At 45.5% G+C, this 23,021-nt stretch overlaps 7 protein-coding genes across 7 annotated transcripts; 3 read left to right on the forward strand and 4 right to left on the reverse strand.

Moving 5' to 3' along the window:
• Positions 1–7,681: 7,681 nt before the first annotated feature.
• On the reverse strand, positions 7,682–8,066 carry F5J12DRAFT_786391 (uncharacterized protein; the record flags this gene model as incomplete). Its single annotated transcript, XM_051743431.1, has 2 exons — positions 7,682–7,828; positions 7,875–8,066. The coding sequence occupies 2 exons, from the start codon at positions 8,064–8,066 to the stop codon at positions 7,682–7,684; spliced, it is 339 nt and encodes a 112-aa protein (XP_051595352.1).
• A 589-nt stretch (positions 8,067–8,655) lies between these two features.
• Positions 8,656–12,037, reverse strand: F5J12DRAFT_786392 (uncharacterized protein; the record flags this gene model as incomplete). The annotated part of the gene is made up of 14 exons (XM_051743432.1): positions 8,656–8,936; positions 9,162–9,241; positions 9,316–9,336; positions 9,542–9,595; positions 9,833–10,004; positions 10,140–10,211; positions 10,260–10,283; positions 10,428–10,520; positions 10,568–10,864; positions 10,913–10,946; positions 11,054–11,201; positions 11,246–11,371; positions 11,417–11,706; positions 11,759–12,037. The coding sequence occupies 14 exons, from the start codon at positions 12,035–12,037 to the stop codon at positions 8,656–8,658; spliced, it is 1,971 nt and encodes a 656-aa protein (XP_051595353.1).
• A 1,206-nt stretch (positions 12,038–13,243) lies between these two features.
• On the forward strand, positions 13,244–14,561 carry F5J12DRAFT_907522 (uncharacterized protein; the record flags this gene model as incomplete). Its single annotated transcript, XM_051748947.1, has 5 exons — positions 13,244–13,462; positions 13,518–13,541; positions 13,614–13,664; positions 13,731–13,891; positions 14,249–14,561. The coding sequence occupies 5 exons, from the start codon at positions 13,244–13,246 to the stop codon at positions 14,559–14,561; spliced, it is 768 nt and encodes a 255-aa protein (XP_051595354.1).
• Positions 14,562–15,407: 846 nt separating this feature from the next.
• F5J12DRAFT_727450 (uncharacterized protein) lies at positions 15,408–15,888 on the forward strand (the record flags this gene model as incomplete). The annotated part of the gene is made up of 2 exons (XM_051741803.1): positions 15,408–15,636; positions 15,695–15,888. The coding sequence occupies 2 exons, from the start codon at positions 15,408–15,410 to the stop codon at positions 15,886–15,888; spliced, it is 423 nt and encodes a 140-aa protein (XP_051595355.1).
• A 1,976-nt stretch (positions 15,889–17,864) lies between these two features.
• Positions 17,865–18,377, reverse strand: F5J12DRAFT_786394 (uncharacterized protein; the record flags this gene model as incomplete). The annotated part of the gene is made up of 2 exons (XM_051743433.1): positions 17,865–18,071; positions 18,123–18,377. 2 exons carry the CDS (start codon positions 18,375–18,377, stop codon positions 17,865–17,867), a joined length of 462 nt encoding a protein of 153 aa, XP_051595356.1.
• A 1,118-nt stretch (positions 18,378–19,495) lies between these two features.
• On the forward strand, positions 19,496–20,695 carry F5J12DRAFT_786395 (uncharacterized protein; the record flags this gene model as incomplete). The annotated part of the gene is made up of 6 exons (XM_051743434.1): positions 19,496–19,676; positions 19,728–19,930; positions 19,970–20,158; positions 20,183–20,278; positions 20,452–20,601; positions 20,672–20,695. 6 exons carry the CDS (start codon positions 19,496–19,498, stop codon positions 20,693–20,695), a joined length of 843 nt encoding a protein of 280 aa, XP_051595357.1.
• A 718-nt stretch (positions 20,696–21,413) lies between these two features.
• F5J12DRAFT_786396 (uncharacterized protein) lies at positions 21,414–22,219 on the reverse strand (the record flags this gene model as incomplete). Its single annotated transcript, XM_051743435.1, has 4 exons — positions 21,414–21,650; positions 21,736–21,773; positions 21,879–22,007; positions 22,102–22,219. 4 exons carry the CDS (start codon positions 22,217–22,219, stop codon positions 21,414–21,416), a joined length of 522 nt encoding a protein of 173 aa, XP_051595358.1.
• Between the last annotated feature and the right edge of the window lie 802 nt (positions 22,220–23,021).

Raw genomic sequence — 23,021 nt, forward strand, 5'->3', positions numbered from 1 at the left:
GCATCAAGAACCAGTGTGACAGGATTGCACCCTGACATCTCAGACCATTTCAGGTGACTCAAGAGGTATCCCCAGTTGCCTTCCACTGGAACTACCATCAACTTGGAAGGTACACCCAGTGTTCCACACCTCCAAAATATACCCATACAAGGAAAATGACACCTATGGATGAACTCCACCAGCACTGCTACCAGAGCTTGTTGATGATGAAATTGAATGGGGGGTCAAGTCAATAATCAATCACAAGATAGATGGATGCAGAGGAAAACACAAATATTTGGTTAAGTGGAAAGGGTTCCCTCATTCATCCAATACCTGGGAACTGGAAGAGCATTTAAAGGACCATGCTTCTGAGGCTCTCTCTCAGTACAAGCTCACTTGCCACCTCTGAAATTAAATGGACTCCCTGCACTCCATCAACACTGAAAATGACTATGCTGACCTCCCTGCCCTGCAGCAGACTGGGATGACCTCTTCATCCCTCCCATCACTGTCTATGCCCTGACCTCTCCCCCAATGACCACTGCCAGCTTTTCTGACTCATACCCCTCATCCCCTGTCTCGCAGTGTTGCCTGACATCACCCCCTCTCTCCTGCCCTCTCTGACCGCATCCACACACAGCCTTCTTGGTCAAGAGGGTCCCCACCCCCAAGGCCATGGTCTCTGATGGGGCACACCATGCTGCCCTCAACCTCCTTGCCACTGCAGCCCTTGCCAGGGATGATGAGCCATGATTACCAATCACAGCAGCTGACTACCTGGACATTGTTAGGGCACTTGACATCTTCCACAATGGGGACAACATTGACAGGTGCACACCAGAACAGGTTGTGTATTTTGGGATGCTGTCTGAAATCTACAGAGCAACAGATGTGATCAATGTGGCTGTCTCAAAGATTCACACTTGGAAGCTGTCCAGAACCATGCCCCTGTCAGAGGTTATAATGATCAACATGCTGGAAAAAGGGTCTTCAGGACTTCTAGAAGCTGTAACCAGTGGGGCCTATCACCATTTATGTAACCAACAAATCAGCGAGTTCCTTGCCCCACCCACCTCGAGACTTCTTGATCAGATTCACCTGAAGCAAGAGGAACCATTGGCTTCCCACAAACAGAAGGAAGAGAAGCAGCCAGAACAGCAGAAGGTTGATGAATGGAAGGTGGTTGAGCTCAGCTACATTGATTCTGGTGATCTGTGTAAAGAGGTTGGTGCTCACCAGGGTACAGGGACTCATAACTCTGCCTGGGAGGTGCTGTTACAGGATGTGTTGTGGGCCGGAATTCACAAAAACTATCACAATGCTGTCCATGCTGCCAATCCTCTCCCTTCAGCTCCCTTTGTCCCCATCCCTCTTGACCAGTTTTGCTTTTACCTTGGAGGGCAGTCCCCAGTCCCCATGGACCACATCTTGTATCAACATGCATGCTTCCAGTGTCATTACTTGGGACATTGGTCTTGCCACAATGGATGTGGCTCCTGTTTTACTCCAGCCATTGAGGAGCCACCAACTCCATCGCCACCTTTGCCCATCACCTCTTGCACCCACTCCCATGTCTATACTACTCACAGACCCCTTTCCTCCTGCTTGTCCAACATGCCCAGCCCATCCTCAAGGGTCTGAGGACTGTAGGGGGGGGGGTGATGTTATGCCCATGTCAGGGGTCTTTCCTTTTTCAGCTTCTCACAGTCATGTGTGTCACATGCCTGCTTGCATCCCTTGCCATTGTTGTTGTCTTAGGGGTGCAGATGCTCCAGGGATCCCTAGGTTCCCTGGTCATGGCCATTTACCTGGAACTTGGCAAGGTGGTACCCCTGGTTGATCTGGCATTCCACTGCCCTCTCTGATGGTCTGGTTGCTTGTTTCTTGGTCTGTTGACTCACTTTTGTCACTTATATGTTGTACTATAGCTCTGGTGTCTGGCTCCTTGCTGTGCATTGATTGCACAGCCAGTATAGCCTTCATATCCTTGCCTACCCCCTGTGTATGACACCAAGTGACTCCTTCTTGTTTATTTATTTGACTGATTGTATTGTTGATTACTGTGGATATGCATCGCAATGTGTCATGTCATGACTGGTATGGTACTTGTACTTAGAGGTATATAGACCCACGTACCATAACCTGTATCCTCAGTTTTCGATAGCTTGCAACTCAGCTAACTTCCTTCTCCTTTGTCCTTGTTCTCTCCTCCATGTAGTTCCTAAGAACTTGCCAGAAGGATTGAACCTCAGTCAGACCTTGGGGATAACTGAGCCATAATGGGTTATGACACATTTGGCCCATAGACTCCCCCTTGCATGCATCGTGCCTATTCCATTTGAAGAAGTCACCATGCTTGGGCATAATGGTTCAATGATGGTGCTTGAGGTCATGGTGGCTGACACATGCCCAGGAGGTGCCATGCCATGCTTCTCTGAAAAGGAGGCAGAGCTGTGAGGATGGGCTGAATGATGTATAGGCAAAGCCATCAGTGGCTGGGAGCTTTGGCTGCAGGCAGCCCAAGGTAAAGATTTTGTAGTGATGGTTGCACCCAGTTGATTAGTCTTGTACAAACAAATTAATTAGCACTAATGGCAGTCACCATATTGGCCACTGACCTACACAAGTAAGCACACTGACTTGGATAAGTACAGGACCATCAGCAACTAGGGCAGTGCTACAAGGAGACTTGAATGAAAACAAGTAACACTAGAAATACAGATTTGTAGCCAAGGAAAAATGATGAGTGTGAAAAAACCCTGAAAAAGCTGAAAGGCCCAAAACTATGACTCAAAGAGCTAAAAATACAGGGGCAAGGGCTGACAAGCTTGATAACTGATAATGATAGGAGGAAAGAAAATGGCATGACAGGGGATGGGTGGGCAGGGAAATGGAAAAAATGGCACTGGTGATGCAGTAGGATGAGTCAGAAAGGAGATCTGACATGTGAGAAATATAACTCACCTGGCAATGTGGTAGGATGGGTCAGAAAGGCAATACCAGATAATAAGGGGCAGAGAGGTATGATGCCATACCTGAGCTGTGAGGTCATGCAAAAAGGGGGTAATGGGACCACCCAATTGCGCCTCATAAGAATGAGAGAAGTCCTGTGTAACATGCCCCTTGGTGACCCATTAACTTAGTAACGAACCAAGTTTATACTCCAATAAACAAATTAATTAGCACTAATGGTGGTCACTGCATTGGCCACTTACCTATGTAGTGGTGGTAAAAGGGAAAAGGTGTTTGTGAGAAAAGTCATTGTTGATATACTGAATGCAACTCACAATCACATGCATGTGTCAGGTTTGGCACTTTGCTTACATAAGCAGCTACCACATGATCGTGAGTTGCATTCAGTATATCAGTGGTGAACTTTCTCACACACACTTTTTCCCTCTTTTCACCATCCCACAGGTAAGTGGCTGATGTACAGTGCTACCTGCATACTAACTGCATCCCACAGTTGTGTCATATCCTTTGCAGTAAGTCACTGGCATGATGTTCGATTCACAATTGCTCATTGCAGTTCAAGTGTTCCACCCAATAAATGTGCATGGTAGGGTATTGTGAGCAGCATCTGACTTGATTGCCACTGTGACAGTGATTGGCAACTCAAAGTACAATGTCTGAGTGCTGTTGAGCATTTAACCCAATAAACATGCATTTGTATGTATGTAGACACTGTCAACCATAATAATTAAGGTAGCTTGTAGTAACTTATCAAAGTGGGCATTACAGAATTTCAATAATACCAGTGTAGACCAAGATATAGTGAAATTGCACATGCTTGAGTAAAGATAAGCACAATGTATGCTGCATACTCAGTTATTCGATCTGACTACATACCCCTAGATCATTCTTATTGTCCACATCAAAAGATATCGCTGAAGTTTGCACATGTTAAGTCAACTAGGTCACTCTACTCCTCTTACTGATGAATTCAATCATTAAATCATTCTCCACAGTGGCTCCCCTATGATCTGCCTTTGGTCAGTCAGTATTAACTTCATTGGGTAGGTGGTAATTAACTGCAACATCATAGGCAAGCTTCACTGCAAAGGCAATGGTGAGTAGTTGTGTTAAGAATTGTATTGTGGTGCATGTAACCCCAAGCAGGGCCTGCAATGAGTGCTTTCTCTGCCCTGGCCACAATTGCAAATCCCTCTTTGGCTTCTTCCAAACCATTATCATATTGTCCACATCATTATTGGAGGACACAACAATGATTCCTGTGTGATCCTCCCTGTCATATGTCTGATGTGTGTGGGTGTAGGATTGTTTCTACATTTGTGAGGATGTTCACTGTAATTGTCTGTGTCTGTGCCATCCTCAAGTGCTGTAGCACCTGTCACTGGGTTCTGGTATTCATCTTGAAGATATATACTAACCCATTGTCAGATCCCCCAACAATTGTTGCACCATCCTCTGTGAAGGCTACTTGTTTGGGGTATGTTTTTAGCAGTTTGGTATCATACATCCTTATGCAGCTTCCATCATTCAGTCGATGTAGACTAAATCCACTTATAGTGTTGTCTATGATGAATCAACTTCCTGTCTCATCGACACATGCAGAGCCCCTAGGTGCAGGTCAGATTGATTGGTTTGTTGAAATGTTAAGATCTCTTACTCATGTTGTCATTCCTGTAGACCTTGTTTTGATGACCATCCCATTGTCACTTCATAGAACATGTCTTGCAAAGGGCAATCTTATTAGATCTGTATGCATGAGTCTCAGGTCCTATTGTCTTCCATGTCTCCATTGTACATCCTGAAAACTATGATGTCACAGCCTCAGAGGTACATGGCACAAGGAATGGACATCATTAACTTGACACTGAAGATGTTTGACAGTCAATTCCTAGAATCTATTGTCCAGGCCTGAACTCATTTGTCCCACATTGTCATGATGATATGAGTTCCTGTGCCATTACTTGCATCCAAAGCAATGGCCATGATCTCATGGCCCCCACTAATCCTCCTGGCAATTACTTCCACAAATTCAACCACAGTATGCAGGCACTGCCTCCAGATCAGCAAGCAGCCCAGTCCTGTCCTGCAGCACAAGGTTTCTTGTATACTGTCATTTTGTGCAAGCCAAGTAATAGTTGTAATGGGATCTTTGGAACTTTGCATCTACAGAGGTTGGGGTAGCTGAACCTCTTTTCATAAGTCCCATACCCTCAGTCCATTGAAACCTGCTGACTAATATGCATGGGATTCAAAAATAACACTACTGAGTTCCTACCTCCACTTGCCAACAGTGTTCCAGAGTTTGACACTGCTAGACAGAGGATGGCATCCTGGTGCCCCTGCAAGCAGCACCTGAGTGCATACTTCATTGGCAACTTGAGAATAGAGCTGAATACCATTGGGTAAATTGATCATTGGTCAGGCAAAGTTGTCAATGTAAATATGTTGTATCTGTTATTGTTTAACACCTAACACCCACATAATGTTGTAAAGGCAAAACCCGAGTGTTGCCAATGTGACAATTCTATTATTTGTGTGCCCTCATGATGGTACCTACCATGGCTAATAGAGGTGCATGTCCTTCTGACTACAACCATTATGACATTGACCATTACTTCAGCTCCTTGCGATGTGTAATTGTAGGAAGAATCCCCAATCTGATTTTAACAATATGAACAAAAAGCTCAGTGTGAAATGCAATTTACATAATGACATAAGTAGCACAACTAAAATTACTACTGTAACTACAATCAGGTAGCAGATGCCCATGATGATGGAGGTGCATTTGCCTGGCTGTGCTGGAGACTGACCAGATCTTTATCTTTACTTTTGAGCAATTAGCTGCTCCAGACCCATTCTGTTCACCTGACTTGGGCAATTATCAGTGATTGGTCCATACTGCTGCATGTGTCTAGATCATTTTGGTTCCTTGTACTTGAAACTAATACCCAATACATACCATGCCAATGACAAGCAAATCTTGTCCTGATGACAGGGAGGGCCCTCATCCATATACCATTAAAAAATCCTTGTACTCAATACATACCATGCCAATGACATGCAAATCTTGTCCTGATAATGGGGAGGGCCCTCATCCATGTACCATAAAAGAAGTGGTAAGGGGCACAGTTTGACATGATTTATGAACTAAATTCCTCTTCCTCTTCTGCTCTATGCCAGCTCAATCTCAACATTTTCAGTGTCTCTGTACATTGTGTTGCAAGGTTGATGAGCATGGAACTGCAGCAAATCCCCCTCCCTCTAGCACACCATGCTATACACCTCACTGACATCTGGCAAAGGGAAGAATTTTTGAGCCAGAACCTTCCCAGCAAATCCACATGTGCTAGGTTACATCTTGCCCACTGTGTATCTTCCACCTTGCAGCCTTCACTGCAGGCAGAAGTGGACAAACTTGCTTCTGCCCTCCTTGTTTTAACTATATCTGAGCCTGCACATGCTGTGTCAGATCTTGCCCACCATATTTTTGGAGGATGATGAGCTGCAGGATTGTCAAGTCTATGGAGAGGAATATACTCAGACTTCAAGTTGGTTGAAGCTGAGGTGCAGTAAGGAAAAAAATAAACTGTGAAGTGTTTGCTTTTGGATTATGTAATACTGTGCTTGGTGTACCACAACTAAGGTAAAAGTGATAAACTCCAACACATATATCTTCCACCCTGCAGTCTTCATTACAAATGGAGGTAGATGAACTTGCTTCTGCCCACCCCACCTTAACTATCTCTGATGCCCCTGTGATGGTGGGTACAAATGTTGCACACAGGTAACACAGCATAATTGGCATGTACAATTTGGTAACTGAATGTTATGGCACAGCTGTATATCCAATCGTGAAAGTAACAACTGCACAGTGAAAGCACACAAGGTACTTGATGCTATTGAGAAACAGATCTGAACTCTACAACAATTCCCCTCTGCCAGCTATTGGCAACTTCATCCCAATCTCGAAGCAGTTAGGAATGCCTTGGGCAATGTAACAAGACAAGTGGATTCCATTACAAAATGCAAGAGAGAACTTAGGAGTTTGTGTGACAAGTTAGAAGAATGCATCAGCCCCAAGGACAATGACAATGGGCCTATAGACTATGACTCATGTATGCATGTCAATTGAACTCACAATTTGCCACTAATCCTGTTAATGTAGCACACCACTTCAAATTATCAATCAATAAATGTGATGAAACAGTCCAGGTCTCCCTTCTCCTTGCTACTGTTAGTGTGCTGGTACTGGGTGTTAGCCACAGGGCTGGGGAATTTTTCCTACAAATGATTTCACACCTCCTCAGCTTAGTATTTGACTTGGTTGTGTCGGAAAATCTGTATATTAGTTTCAGTGCATCACAAGCAATTGCAATGCCTGCAATCAAATGTGTAATTAAAATGGCATTGCAATACTAAAGTTTTCTATGTAATTGGACTTACAATAGGCATTGCTATGGCATAGCAAGGTAATATTTGGGGGTCAATAATACAAACATAGTGCCATCACCCCTACATTGCAATGCAATTATAATGTAATTATAATGATTGTTATGATAGCCTTGTCATGTGACAAACATCCAGACCCTGGGCACTGCTGTCCTACCATAATTGGACTTGCAATGTATTGCAACAAGAGCTGAGGATCACAATACACTTCAGACTAAGGCAACAAAAATTTTATATTATATTACTTTTTGTAATCTTATCTTATCACATTGGCCTCTCATGCTGTCATCATCTGGTTGAAAGGTGGCCACATCTGTGTGGCAAAGATTGTTGCCAGGTCAACCATGTGCATATCAATAGCAATAAGATGCAGAGGGATCTTGAATGCTGGGGGTAGATGTTCAACAACTGTGTGGACCATTCCCTACATAGATGTCAGGAATGGATATCATGGCTATGATTTCACTTACCAGCTGGGCCCACACAAGCTGAGCTGCTTTGCCCCAGTGCTTAGTGTCCCAGCCCCAAAGTCCTCTCAGTGCCTGCATTGTAACCCTGGCAGCCTCCTCGGCCATCCACTTGGCATTTTCAGCAGTGATGACCAGCTGGATGTTGTTGGTCAATTGTGCTGGGATGAAGGTACTGGTGTTGGCAGTAGACATAGTGCTGTTAAAGCTTAGGTGTGCAGGTGGTGGGTGCTTGAGCAGTGTGGTGAATTTGCCAGCTAGCATACACCATTCAACAGGCTTACATAAGCACAATACACATGCTCACTCCAGTGATGCTGTGATTTACAATAGTCAATGTACTGGTTTAATGACTGAACATATTTTGGTGGGAGTAATGTATGGCAGTTGACAGTCATTCCACTAAGTGCCCATTTACATTATGTATGCACTTGCACATCCTGCATGATGACTGATCAAAAAATATCGTGTAATACAATCTTATCACTGGTACTGAAATCATTCTCAAACATTGGTGTAATCCCCATGGTGCCTACAATGTTTTGAACTTTCATATGGCTCCCAGAAATGTTAGATTCAGTTCTGGCAGTCCAGATAAACTCCATAAGTCAACTGGTCCAAGGACCATTCATTACTTCTAATGACTGTGTGCAGTAATTCCATCATGCCATGATATGCAGTAGCTCACATCTCTTGATGAGGATGAGGAAATGTTTACTGAAGATGACCTGCCAGACATGACATCATCCCTGTTATGCGAGCCACCTTTCAAGCTGTCCCCAGCTCAAACAATATGCACAACTGGAACAGAACCCTCCTTCCAGTCCTCTGGTTTGCCCAGATCACCTTTGATAGAGCCAGCATGGGAGTCATTGGCACCATCTCCCTCCTCTAGCAGCCCATTGGTTGAGCCTCCTTGGGACTCCATATCAACATGCCTCTCTGACAGCACCCTGTTACTTGAGCTGGCATGGGACAAATCACCACCACCTGTTGCCCCAGGTACACCATTGCATGAGCTGCATTGGGGGTTGCCCCCACCATTCCAGTCCCCACCAGTCAGTCCTTTACAAGAACCAGCATTTCAGTTGCCTGCTGCCACAAGATCATCAGCTTACATCTACCCAACTCATGCAGCTGGCCAATCATCACAACCATTCATCCTATTGCATGAGCCCCAATTTTGGTCCTTAACTCCCCCTGTGTCACCAGCCTGTTGCAATCCTATCCTGGTTCCCAGCCCAACAACATTTGCATCACCTGGCAGCAATTTCCCTGGTCCTTGTCAACCTATGGACCTTTCAGATACTCCTGCATCATTCAGCTCCACATTGATACCACCAGCTAGATCCCCATCGATGGTGCCAATCCTGTTGTTGCATTCAGAGCTTTTAGCAGTCTCCCAGGAGTTCACCATACAGCTGGGAGTTGATACTCCACAAACCAAGCATAAGTCCAGAAGTTCCTATGCAACCATAGCTAAACATGTCTACCAGTTCAAATGTCAAGGGGGATCTCCAGTATTGTGGCTAGGAGTGGGGCACATCAGGCCAGACATCAATGCTGCACACAATGCTGATCTGATCACCACATATAGGTATTATGCCAATACCCTGGTGGACTGCAACCAGGTAGTGGTGATCACATGTTGAGCAGCATGCCATGCTTACCAGATTCCAGCAACAGTTAGCAGATCTTCTGGAGGAAGAGCCAGCAGGTGTAGGCTACCACCTTAAACCAGACCAGCTTTAATTTGTATATTTAATTCATTTCAATGAACATTATGTTGAATGGAATTGGAGAAGTGCACAAATTGGCCACAATTGGACTATGACAGTGGGTTATGGTACATGGTAGCTATGGGGCCAGTAGTTCACCAGCGATTCTTACACTGTGCACTATATATGGTTGTTGCCAGTCTACTGGAAAACAGTAGGTACCAGCCTCAATTCTACCTTCACCTCCTCATGGTTGGAGTAGGATAATTATCATCTGGCTGCCATGGGGGCCTATGATTCCACTCTGGGCAATGAGCCACACCATCCTCTTCTGCTTGATCCAACAGTCTATCTTCCCTGCCCATCACATGGCCTCTAGGCCTGGCATTTGAATTCCTACCCACTGGATCAACTCCTGACATGGATAAGTGTGTGTAATTGTGTTATGGATGTATACCTATGATCATTAGGCAATATGACCATCTTATCATTCTGGGCTGCTGTAGAATGCTGTAATGAGAGGATTAACCAAGTGTGCATGGAAACTGACCATTGGATCTGATTCTTGGCTTGGGCTTGGGCTTCCTTGCAGTTGAATCACCACCATCATTGGCATGATTGTCTGATACAATTCTATCAGCAATATTCATTGTTGCCAGATACCACTTACCAGCAGGCTTGGGGTATGCAGTAGCTGTATTGCACTGGTCTGATGTGGACTGGTTCCATCATCTGTTGTCCTCTTGTGCATTGGATGTTCCAGTGGGATGATCTTCAGCACACAATTCCAAGGTCATGTTAGGGTTACCAGTAAAGCATCTGACCAGCTCCAACATACCAGCTATCTGTTGCTGTTTGGTGGAAGGTTTTGTGGGAGGAGCTGGTTCCTCCTCTGAGTGATGTCCATAGTCAGAGCCATCAATAGAATTTACTTAATGTGTGATCAGTTATGTATATCCAAATTGATCATGACCTCACCTTCCACCCAGGGTTTCTTCCCTTTGGCTTTGTCTGACTGGCATTGGTGTTTGGCAACTGGCTCCTCCAGGGGACCATCCTGAGATCTCCACCTTTGGAACTGGAAGACATCTTCTGGGTGCTCCTGCTGTTGCTCCTTCCAGAACTCCAAGGTTTTGATTAGCTCATGATGTGTCAGCCTGGTGGGCTCTTTGAACAGGATATTGGGAGGAAGATACTTGGAAGACACATAGGATGCCTGGTTGTCAGCTATTGCAGCCCAAGGTACACTGGCATTTGTCTTCCCACAAGCCAAGCCTGTGTTTAGATGTTAGTAACTCATTGACCATGGAAATTGGCATGTACAATAATGGCCAGTTACAAACACCCTCATGATGTCCTTTGATTCCAGTGTCCATAAGTCAAGAGATTTGGAAGAATGGGCATGCCATTGTCATTGGTGGACAGGGAGAATTGAGACTGCTTTTGTTCTTTCCATGCTTTTACTGTGGTTTGACTGGCCTCATCCTCTCCACTGCCATCCTCTGTACCATTGGCCCCAAAGACCTTCTTTGTGTAGGCTGACCACTTTCCATGAAGGTCTTCCCAATCCAAATAGAGCTCTCCATTGCCCAGCTCATCATTGAAGTCGTTCCTACACTGGTCAGATGTGGTGAAGCCTGTCAGGAAAGCACTCACACTCCAACCATCACTTCACCTTCCTTATCCTTCCATGCTGACATGATCACCACTCTCATCCCACACTGCTTCCACATGTCATATGCAAACTGTTTTGCATACTTCCAGCCCTTACTCGTTGCCACCCTGCATTTAAGCCAGTATTGCCCATGGGAGAACTTGGATGCTTACTCTGCCTGGGCTTTGGGTGGTGGCTTTCTCTCATTCCACTCTTTTGCCAAATGGGCTGCCTGGTCCAATTCAGCCTTGGTCAATGACTGGACTACTTTCTGAATGGCTGGCTGATAGTGTTTGATCATAGCCAATGTCCTGGGATGTATTCCAGCCTTCAAAAGTACTTGCTGGATATCCTTCTTACACTGCAGCTTTATCACCTTTAGGGCCATCCATTTGGAGCCATAATTGACCAAGGCCTTCTGTGCCTGGGACTGACTGTTGTTATACATCCAGTTCTTGATGGCCTGTAAAATATACTTAACATGACTGCAAGCACATCAAAACCATCAAGCTTACTGTCTGTTTTCTATTCCACTCATTTTGTTTGAGGCTCTTGTTGGCATCCAGATGTTTGATTTTGTTCCACATGCCCTCCATCAGTGAGGCCCTTTTGTTTGTGTCAGCTTCCTTCCAATCATTTAGACCATCTTGGAGGATTTGAAGTTCATCCAGTCTCAGCTTTCCCAGTGTAGATTTTGTTGTCTCTGTGCTATCCAAGCTAGATTCCTCATTGGAGGAGAAGTCCTCCTCATCTGAGGTATTACCACAATTAGTACTGTGATTGCTGCTGGCCATTCTGAATGTTGGAGAAGATGTTGGGGTTGGTTAGTTGCAGGTAATGTTACCCTCTGTTGAAAGAAAATTTGGAGTCCATTCCTCATAGTTACTGTCACCCATTCTTGAATAAAGTTCCAGGGGCTGAGTAATGTTCTGGTCATGATACATACCCATTGTTAATATGGTCTTGTTCCAGTTGATCAGTACCATGGCCAAACATGGTAAGCCAATTTGTCTATCATCCAGACTGCTACTATATATAGATAAAGTATAGTTTGATCCTGATTGGATCTTCTGACATTGATTCCAAGATCCAACTTGAAATCATAGTTGTGCCAGGCATCACAATGAGGCATGTATGTCTGAGGCCTGCAGACATCCTGCAAGGACTTAATACTGGACATGGGCAAGTCACAAATTGCCCTGAGCTGCATTGGCCACCACAGTAACCCATGTCACTTGGAAAAAGGTGAAAACAACAAGGGGATCCAAGAAAAGATGGTCAAGTTTACTCTGAGAAAGAAGGCAAGATATGCAACCAGCCAAAGCAATGAATCACCTACTAGGGCAGGATCTTTGAGCATCCAGGAACCCAATTTAGTCCAGGGTAATGATGCTGACCTATATTGCTACATGGATGGTGCATCACCACTGAGGACATCAAGAATTCCAAAAAGCCAGGTGTGCATTATCAAACATCCCTAGTGTTGGCAATGTGTGCCTTATGGTATTACAGAACAGTTATCTGGAAGAGTGGCTGCCCTATAAGAGTAGATACCTGTCTGTGCTCCTGGACATGGAGGCCCCACCTGATGTCATGGCTTGTTTTGTGTGTAAAGCAGAAGGGGAACCATATAGATGCATGCACTGTGTTCATTGCCCATTGTCTTGTAAAACATGTTGCATCAAGCATCACAAACTCAGACTGTTCCATCAGGTACAAAAATGGAATGGAAGATTCTTTGAAGACTTCACTCTACAGCTGGTGAGTTCTGGTTTCAACCCATCATCTGTGATGACTGATATCATAGGTTGGTTTGGTGCTACACTGGGGCCATGCCAGAGCACCATGCCTGGCAGGAGAAGGTTCTTGGGAGGATGCTACCAGCCATGTAGATGAAGAGTGGGAGGACATTGAGGAGAGTCAATGACTGGCACATCTCAACCCACTGGATGATAGAAACTATCTGACAGCTGTGGACACTGGTGGCATGCACTTTTGCAATGTGGCAGTATTGCAACTGCCCTGGGTCTGAGGATTCACATCTTCAGCTTACCATGGCTGGCCTATTCCCAGCTATGACTAAGGCACCAAGGACAGCTTTCACTTTCCAGGTGCTGGATGACTTCATCAGGGACAATGTTGAATGTGGAACCTCCACCATGAACTATTATAGCAAACTTCAGAGAGTCACCTCAAGCATGTTTCCTCACCTAGTGCCAGTGAGTGCAATCACCCCTGGCATACCATATGCCACATTGCTCATGCTGGTTGAAGAATAGGTATAGGGAATTGCTCAGGGTGTCAAGAATGTGGAGGCTCCTAAAGCTGTTGAAATGGCAGGGATTCCATCAACAGTCACCTGATCCCTAGGCTGGTGAACTTGTCCTCTTCTGCCCTGCCTGTCCCCAACCAGGGATCAATGTACCAGATCAGGATATCAATCTCTCTGAGTCCATATTCTATTCATTATTGCAAAGGCATTGTTAGCCTGACTTGTGTAGCTGGTGGTTTGCTAGGACCTTTGTGATGGATGGCAACTTCAAGGCCAAGCATATGCTTTCCAAGAATGCTGCCAAAGAGGTCTGGTTCATGGATGGAAATGGCTTCATAGTCACATCAGCTCCATACAAGGAATATTTGCTGGGACTGTAAATCGAATAGAAGTTGGTGCACCATGATCTCTCCAAAGGCACTGGACTGATTGTGTCATGCAGAAATCTGACTGCAATGACCACTGGGCTGTTAATCAAGCAAATGCACAAAGGAATAAGTTGGAATTGACCAGGATTGGTGGATGTGCCTGTGCAAGGCATGGCTGTTTTGTACCTCATGCAATGGTTGACTTTCAGAAGGGAGTGCAGTACACATCAATTCATAGTCCCTGGTCATGACTAAGAATATAGCATGCAGGTCAATATGGATTATGCTCTGGTCCATGCCATGCACCATGGATTGGACCCCCAGCAACCAGTCATAACCTTTTATGACATCAATTGTCAGTATAGCAAGAACTTGGCCCACTGGCTTGAGGAAAATAGATATCTCTCTCTGCCTTCCAGATTACAGATTCAGCCCAGCATTGGACTATGGCATGTCCATGGCCATCAGACAGAGTGCTTTGCCAGATATACTCCAAACTTTATTCCAGGTGCCAGCCAGGTGGATGGTGAAATCAGGGAGACCCTCTGGTCTTCTCTCAACATAATCTCACCATCAGCCTGGGGAATAGTGACAGCACACTGTCAGGAGTTGCTGGACTTCCAAATGAATGATAGTAACTTCCTCAAAATGATATGGATGCATATGTCATCACAGTAGCTGGTTGACCATTGCTTGATTACTTGCACATGGCATTGGCATTGAAACAGAAGTTCAAGGTTGCCAAGCAGTCATTAGCAACAATCCAAGATAAATTCAACAAGTTGAATAGCAAGGTACCAGATGGCTTGTGTCAGTTATGGGTGGAACAAGAACTTGTGGCACAGTCATGCCAGCAGAATACTCTGCAGGCCATGGACATATATGAAGTCTGGCTGGAGAAGGGTAAGGGGGCCAACTGTATCATCTGTCCCATAACATACATACATCATGGTAGCACCCACCATAAAAGCCATTGAGATTGACCTAATCCATAACAACCATTCATTCAGCAGCTCACATGGTTCAGCTATTTGGATTGCATGGGCATTAAAGGTTGAGCAGGCTCAAATAGTGCTTGCTATGGATACACAACAGATGGACACCAGGGCAACTGAGGCAGACCAGTTGCAATCACAGATTGATGCACTAGTACATGGAGCAGCCCAGTTCATTGGAAATGACTGGCAAGTTAACCCCAGGCAAAGGACCAGAAGTATAGCCCCATTTGATGGGGACAGTAATGATGAAACTGATGATCTGTTCTTCCCTGATTGTCCTGGTCACCAGGAGGTCAGCAATGTTCCACTGCCATCATATATCAGAGTACAGTATTTCCATGACATTGGCCTTGGCAGTCTTGTGGAACAGGAAATACATCTGAGACAGGGCCAGGCAAATGATGCATTGCATGAATTGCATCTGGCCCTCATGGACAAGGCTGTGATATTTTGTACAGATGTCCAGAAAGGAGGGAACTACAAAATGACAACCCAGGCATGGGGGCAGATATCCAATGCAGAGGCAATGGTTCAGCAGCATGCTGCCATCTATTGCCAGTGCCAAAAGCAACTCATTGCACTGGGGGCTGGGGAGGACATTCTTGGAAAATACCAAGAATTGAATAGGGCAGACCTGACTGTGAGTGCCACAATTGCAGACCCAAATGCAAGAGGTCATTGTGATGACACTCTGGCCTGGTTTTGGACCATGGACATTCCCTGGGATTCTGCCATGAATGACAGGATGTCAGAATGTAGGTAGATCAATTGGGCTTGTGTGAAATATTGACTGAATTATCATAGTTTACTGAGTCAACTGGCTGCATACAAAAGTGCTATGGGATTGCTGGGAAGAAGAGCTAGAGTTACTCACACTGGAGACTGGGTGGACACAGAAACTCTTCTTACACAAGGAGAAATTGTGGAGTGGCCAGCATATGGAGGCATTGGCAGTGGGCAATACCAGCTTCACATGTTATATGGCTAGGCAGTCCCAGATGTATTGAGATTTACCCAGAACACTAGGATGTACTTCAAGATATGAATTGGAAGAGTAATGTGCATATATCTCTAGATAGTATGAAACTGGGGAAATTACATATCAAGATTCTAATGAGATGTGTAATGAGGACAGCACCCTACTGATTGGTGGCTCCTGGTGTGAGTCAAAGTGTGGTTCAGTGGTGAAAACCAACCAAAACCAACACAAAAGACAAACAGAGTGAGTGGTGGTGTGCCTATGTGGTATCTGGATGGTAGAACCTTTGACCTGGATGGGTTTTTGCAAGCTACAACACTCAAGGACAAGTGCTGAGGGTTGGGGGTGCTCCTGATGAAGAGGGAGCAAGAATGTGATAGAAAGTGATAGGGTAGACTGCTGTCAGCCTACAGAAGGATGGATGGCAACTTAATTTGATGTTCTAAGCTGCACTGAGCTCAGGGAGGGCCTGGAGCAAAGTATATTGATGATAGACAAGCATAAGCAAAGTAGACAATAGTTAGACCCTTAATAAAGTCTCAACTATCAAAGCTGCTGAATGAATTACTGAGTGATGATAAAATGTGAGCAAGAGGGGCTCTCTGACATGTCTTCTTTTTTTTTTGCTATCTAAGTACAGTGATTTATATACAGTACAGGGGTGTTTCCCTTGGAAAACAAGGTGCAAACACTTGGTAAGTGATTGGTAACTGATGAGTAAGGAATGTAAGCAAAGGGTAATCATCTTGGAAAGCATTGGTAAGGATTAGCAAGCCAAAAGGCAAAGAATCAGTAAGCAAAGTCAAAAGATTGGTAAGTATTGGCAATAGGTGAGTCAGAGACAGTCAGAACATCAAAGTATGAGTCAAGTAATGTCAGAAACTGGGAAAGTGCACTGGAATCACATTAGGGGGAGGCTGTGCATGTCACATCTCAAAGAGATTGCTTCTAGGCCAAGGTGGGATGACAGAGAGGCAGCGCTGACCTGATGCCAATATTGTACATCCAAAAGTGGACAGGATGAGTCAGATGTCAACAGGGGTCAAGCTTTGGGGGTCTGTGGGGTGACAGGAGCATAGAGGATTGCAACTTTCCCCCCCAAACCATCCTCTCAGTGAAGCAAATAAAAACTTCATGAATGAGGCTCTGTTGGAAGAGAGGATGAAGGGGGAGTGTCTTCTGCCATATCTTGCAACAAGGAGGCAAGATGTGCATCATACTCATCATGGATGCAATCAGGGAGAGTGGAGAACAGTAGATTATACTGTAGCTGTTGCAATCTTGGAAGAATGATGGATGAGACTGGTATGAAGACATTGCAGGGAGTAGGGAGGAAGGATCCATATGCTTCTTGGACTGGAGAGACTGAAACAACCACATAAGACCTTTCCAAGTGAATGACTAGACCTGAGGTGACCAAAGAACATCCTCCTAGAGGTCATACTGACAAAAAGAACACACTATCCAAGCTGGATGGGCTGAGAGGGCACAGATGAGGGTGGGATGTACCAGGATGCTTCAGGATGGAAGCTGGTAGGAACTCCTGGCAAATATATGTAGCCATGGTCCCTAGCAAAGGGGACAAGTGAAATGACTGATGTGGAGGTGGCCATATCAGAAGAATTTAGCAAAATGAGCATCTTTTGGAGGGAGTGCTGTAGAAACATGTGGAGTGCACAAATCCTTTCCAATTTTGGAAGGTAAGATCACGTGGCCAAGCACTACAAGCAAGTGTGGGAATGGTCTTGGTAGTCTGCAGAAACAGTGGAGATATGTCAAAAACTGGAATGCCATACATGGGTGCTTAAGAATTTTAACCAGTGCTTAACTTGCTCCCTTTCTTTTTCTTTGGCACTGATGACTTGTTCTTGTGTAAGGGATGACTGCTGACATTTCTGGCTGTCCTTCTTTGCATGAGGGGAATGGTCTCCACCTCCACTCATCAGCTGTATCCATGTCCACCTCACCAAACACCTTTGGTGTGTGACACTGGCTGGCTAACTCTCAGAAGTCCTCAAGCTGGTCCTGTACTTGTCCAAGCCTGTCAAAAAGGGTGAGCCATTCACTGCAGAATTCCATCACACCATGGAGCTGGTGAATCTCCTCCTCCTCCTGATGGATCATCTCATCACAGCTTTCAATCAACTGGCCAATGCTGTCTGATGGCATCTGGTGCATGTCACACAGCAGTGGGAGGCTGACTTTCCCTCCCTATGGCATGGATGGATTCAATGGAATGATCAAAAAATGACCACCACACACCTCAAACCCAACAAAGAATTCCTTGGCCTCCTGCAAAACTTCCTCCAATGACCAATGATCATACCCATCCAGATGGGTAGGGTCCCTTGTCCACCAGGTATGTGGCATAGGACTGGTGTGGATCATATGTCTCACCTCTCCTCTTTTGACCTGCAGCACATTCAACTCCATGATGCATGCCAGCAGGGCAGTCTCTCCCATATTTTGTATGGCTGTCCACCAAAGCAGTTCATTGGCAACATATGGGACCTTCATGATTGTCCCATATGAGTTGCAGGTAGCCAGGGCCTGCTTCAATATATGCTGTGGAAAAGTGTGTGACACAGCGAACCAGCATCCATTTCAACAAACTCACTGTTTCCACCTGAACCTGCTGATACCAGTCATCTGGCAGTTGATCACTTGGGTTCTTGGCCTGCTGCAAAGCATATGTGAACTGTCTAAATCAGACACCAATGTATTGGATTATCATGGAGAGGTAGGATAGATTAGCAGTCCTGACATCCATGGTGATTCAGAGTAGAGTTGGATTGGGTGCAAATGTTATTACATAGCAATGTGGCTGACACATGTGATGACCACAAGATAAGAGATCATCAATAGTCACATCCTGGGAGGCCAGAATAGCAAGTGGCCTATCCCAGCACAGCAGTTATCATGAGCCAAGTGGCTGGATATCAATCTGAACAAGACTAATGTTGATAATGTAGTGTATCTATGCATTACTGGCACTGCCAGACCAGTACTGGGAAAGGCAGCATTGCATTTTCTAAATGGCTGTGGAATAGGCAATTAGTTGGAAAGGCCCCAGGCTATTGTCCAATGCTTGTGGACAGTGCATAATGAAAGGTCCACATGCTGAAATATGACTGGTGTGATAGGAAGTGTAGCTAGTGCCAGACCCATAGCAGAACATTGTATCCATGCATTACTGGCACTGCCAGACCTGTATTGGAAAAGGCTGCATCATGTTTTCTCAATGGCTGTGGAGTACAAAATTAGGTTGAAAGGCCCTGGTCCATCATCTAATGCTTTGGCATGGTGTATAAAGGAACATGAACACCATGAAATGGAACTGGTGTGGTGGGAAGTGTAGCTAGCACTGGAGCCATAGCAGAACTTGCCATCTATTGCCTCTATCTTGGTACCCATACCATGCTGGAATAATATGTGGAAGCTGGAGGTACTATGCCACCATGGTGGCACCTGTTTTCAAAGGCCAGAATGGTCATTTACCAATGCCGTGTAACCATGGCAGCTTCACTATGGTCTAGAAAACACCAGCATACATAGCCACAGTTCCATACTACACACTACAGCTACCAGATAACCCATCATCAACACCGTGCTTGCTATATCGTCTTCCATTCTTAATGGCAATAAATCACAGTGCCACCTGGGATATTACACACTATATGCACCAGGAATTCTCCAGTCAAACCTTCCCAGGACTGAATGCCCCAAAACCAGATCCTCCACTCTACATTCCAACACACAGCATTGTCACTATGAATCAGATAGTGGCCAGCATGCATGTGGCATACAATAATAGAAGTAAGCTGATGTCCCAGCTGAATGTCAAGTCAAATGTAAATTGTATTGCAGAGCAAAGCAGCTTCAATCTGATCTGGCTTTCTGAGTGCCTTTCAGCTATGGAATTGGGGGTTGATGAAACCCAGGAGGCAGGCCACCTGGCAGCGCATCCATCAAGTCTCACTGGCTTTGTGGATGAACCTATGGTAATCCTTGGTACCAGTGATACCATTGCATTGTGGTACCTTCCCAGTGCCATCACTGATGATTTGCAAGTCAGTTCAAACATTTCCTTTACACTCTATATTATTCAGGCATCCCTGCAGACACACATGCTTGCCACTCTGGACCCCCTTCACCATGCAATGTCCAAGAGTATGACAAGTGGCTCCTGGCAGAAAAATGCTGAATATTTCAATCACACTTCATGGTCACCAGGGTGCCAGGAGTTTTCCCAGCCAGGCACCAACAGGGGCATATGGTATGGTTATATTACCTCAGGGGTATGTCTCTCAAGTGGCATCCAGACCATGAACTTTTCCCCATCAGTTTCCACTGACCTGCAGATGGATGCTGGTCATGAATGGTCCCAGCAGTCTTACCTCCTGGCTGCATCCTCTCCAGTGAGCTTTCAATTATGCACCTAGGCCTGTATGACACTGGAAGGCAAGCCATGCAGTCATTGGACACATGGTCAAGTCAGCATAACCAAGATATGCATGATGCCTTGCAGCACTGGCCATCAGTTTTTACTAATGTCTCCATAATCTCTAACCAGACCACACCCTTTCACCAGGACCCACACTCATGGTCTGATTGGTATGACATGCTGGTCATGGTTGGTGATTATGAAGATTGTGTATTGGATATCCCCATGCTTGGCCTTCAGTTCCTTTACAACCCTGGCACTGTAGTTGCATTTTCCAGCAGGCTTCTTCAACATGGGGTTAGTTCTGTGGGTGGGAACTGATGTTGCTTTGCCTACTACATGAGGGACAACATACACAATTGGATAGGGATACCCCATGGGGATTGGATGAGAGTTCAGAATGTCCAGACTTGGTTGACACCTGCAGGTCTGGTGGGACATTCCATATAACCTACACTTATCCAATAGGGGATCCATGTAAAGGTAGTTCTATAGATATTATATGCCATACCAAGCCAAGTTATTTTCCATATACCTCCCCAAATATTGACTATGGCTGGCCCATAATTGGCAGAACACTTCAACTTGAGCCAAATCCAGTCAGACAGCACACTGGGAGATTGGCTTGCTTTTTGTGCATGAGACCATGGCATATGTGCCAGACCACATAGATTGGTGATCATAATACATGGGCTGATTTGAGACAGATGGGACACCATATCGTGGGCCTCCCATATACCATGAAACACTGGAGTATTCACCCAGCCTGTCCTATGGGATCATAATATCTGGGCCCACCCCAAGGACATGGTACAATGGACTATAAGCCTTCCATAGTACATGGGCACTCCTATTTGGGCTGAGGGTGATGCACATAGCACACTGAAATATGCTCCTACCATTCCAAATGGAACACTGCAGGTCCAGCTGAGCCTTATTACATGGGCCACTGATATATAAGCCCCATAGACAATAGCTTCCCAGCTGAGCCAATATATATGGGACACTATTTGTATGGCTCATCCATTCACCAGGGGATGCCAAAAGACTAGCCCATCATCTACACTGGTAACATTAAGTGGCCTTCACTGGGCATCCATGCCAATCAACTACCATAGGCTGGGCATCTGTCCTGGTCCCCTATCATAAGGCTGGTATGTGTCCTGGGTTATGGTCATCAACTGGGAATTTGGCCCAGCTGACTGGACTTTGCCAGAACATATACCAGCCCAATAGAATCCCATTGGAGTGCCTTCTGAACCACTGTAGACAGCCCAGAGGGTGTCATCCATCCTGGCCAACTGGAGTTGGTTCAGAATTGATGCCAAACAACTGCCACCAGCCCACTATATTGTGGCTGGTAGGTGTCCTGGGTCATGGTCATCAACTGGGAATTTAACCCAGCTGACTGGATTTGGCCAGAACATATACCAGCCCAATACCATCCCACTGGAATGCCTTCTGAACCACTGTAAATAGCCTGGAGTTAGTTAGGAATTGATGCCAACCAACTGTCACTGGCCTTGGCCCCCTGCTGGTCCCCTAGATTCAGCCCAGTAGATATCCCAGCTCACTGGCAATAACATGGGATCTGACCCAGCTAACTGGAAATGTCAGGAAGTCATACCAGCCCAATAGAATCCCACTAGTGTGCTTTCCAAACCACTGGAAATATCCTGGAGGCTGTGATCCATCTGGCCCACCTGGAATTAGATGAGCATCCATGCCCACAAACCACCACCAGCTTATCCTCTATTCTGGCATATTTGCACTATACCAGTATGGGTCCTGGCTTACTAATACTGGCATGAAAGCTGGCTAGCTGTATATTCCAACTACCTGCCATAATCCAGGCACCCATCATGGCCCACCTGCATAAGGCTGGTATGTGTCCCAGCATACTAGAAGTGGCCATAACTCATACTGGCCCAATGGATGTACATTGGTATGCCTTCTGACCCACTGGAAATAGTGTGGTGGCTGTCATCCATACTGGCCAACTGGAATTAGCTCAGCATCCATGCCAACTGACCATCACTACCTTGGCATCTGTGCTGGCCCACTAGCATAAGACCAGTATGTTTGCTGGCTTATCGGCATTATCCCAGCATTTGTCCCAGCTTACTGGAATTAGCCTGGCATTCATACCAACCCAATAGAATTACAGTGGAATGCCTTCTGACCCACTGGCAATTGCTGACACATGCTGGGCTCATGCCAGTGAGCCCAGACCAGGTTAGTACCAGACCTTTCCCAACTTGCCAGAATCCATGCCAGGATTATCCAGGCAAGATGTATATAGTAGTAACCCCTCAGCCACACTGTGCAGTATGGTGACATCCAATGATCATGGCTATGCTGTGTGACACAATGACAACTCAGAGGTGGGCTCAACTTTAGCTGGTCTGTGCAACATGGCCAATTGTCAAACTTGTTTGGTCATATGATACAGTACAAAGTAGGTACATTATGTGCACCAGCCTCAAATCTATTGAGCCTACCACTACAATTCAGAAACCACCTGGCAAGGTAGGCTGTCTGGGAAGGTGTGGATACAACCTTGAGGAGCACTTGTGATGGAGTGACAATGAGATGCATAAAGTCAAGGTATGTATGTCTTAGACAATGTGCATCATTCACTAAGGTAAGACTTGGCAGTGAGTCATCCACACAGCAGTGAAGAAGCATCTCAATATGACGAAAAGCAGGAGCTACCA

The sequence above is a fragment of the Pisolithus orientalis genome, assembly GCF_024613125.1.
Source record: "Pisolithus orientalis strain OTSU chromosome Unknown F5J12scaffold_56, whole genome shotgun sequence".
In the NCBI taxonomy this organism is placed as follows: Eukaryota; Fungi; Basidiomycota; class Agaricomycetes; order Boletales; family Pisolithaceae; genus Pisolithus; species Pisolithus orientalis.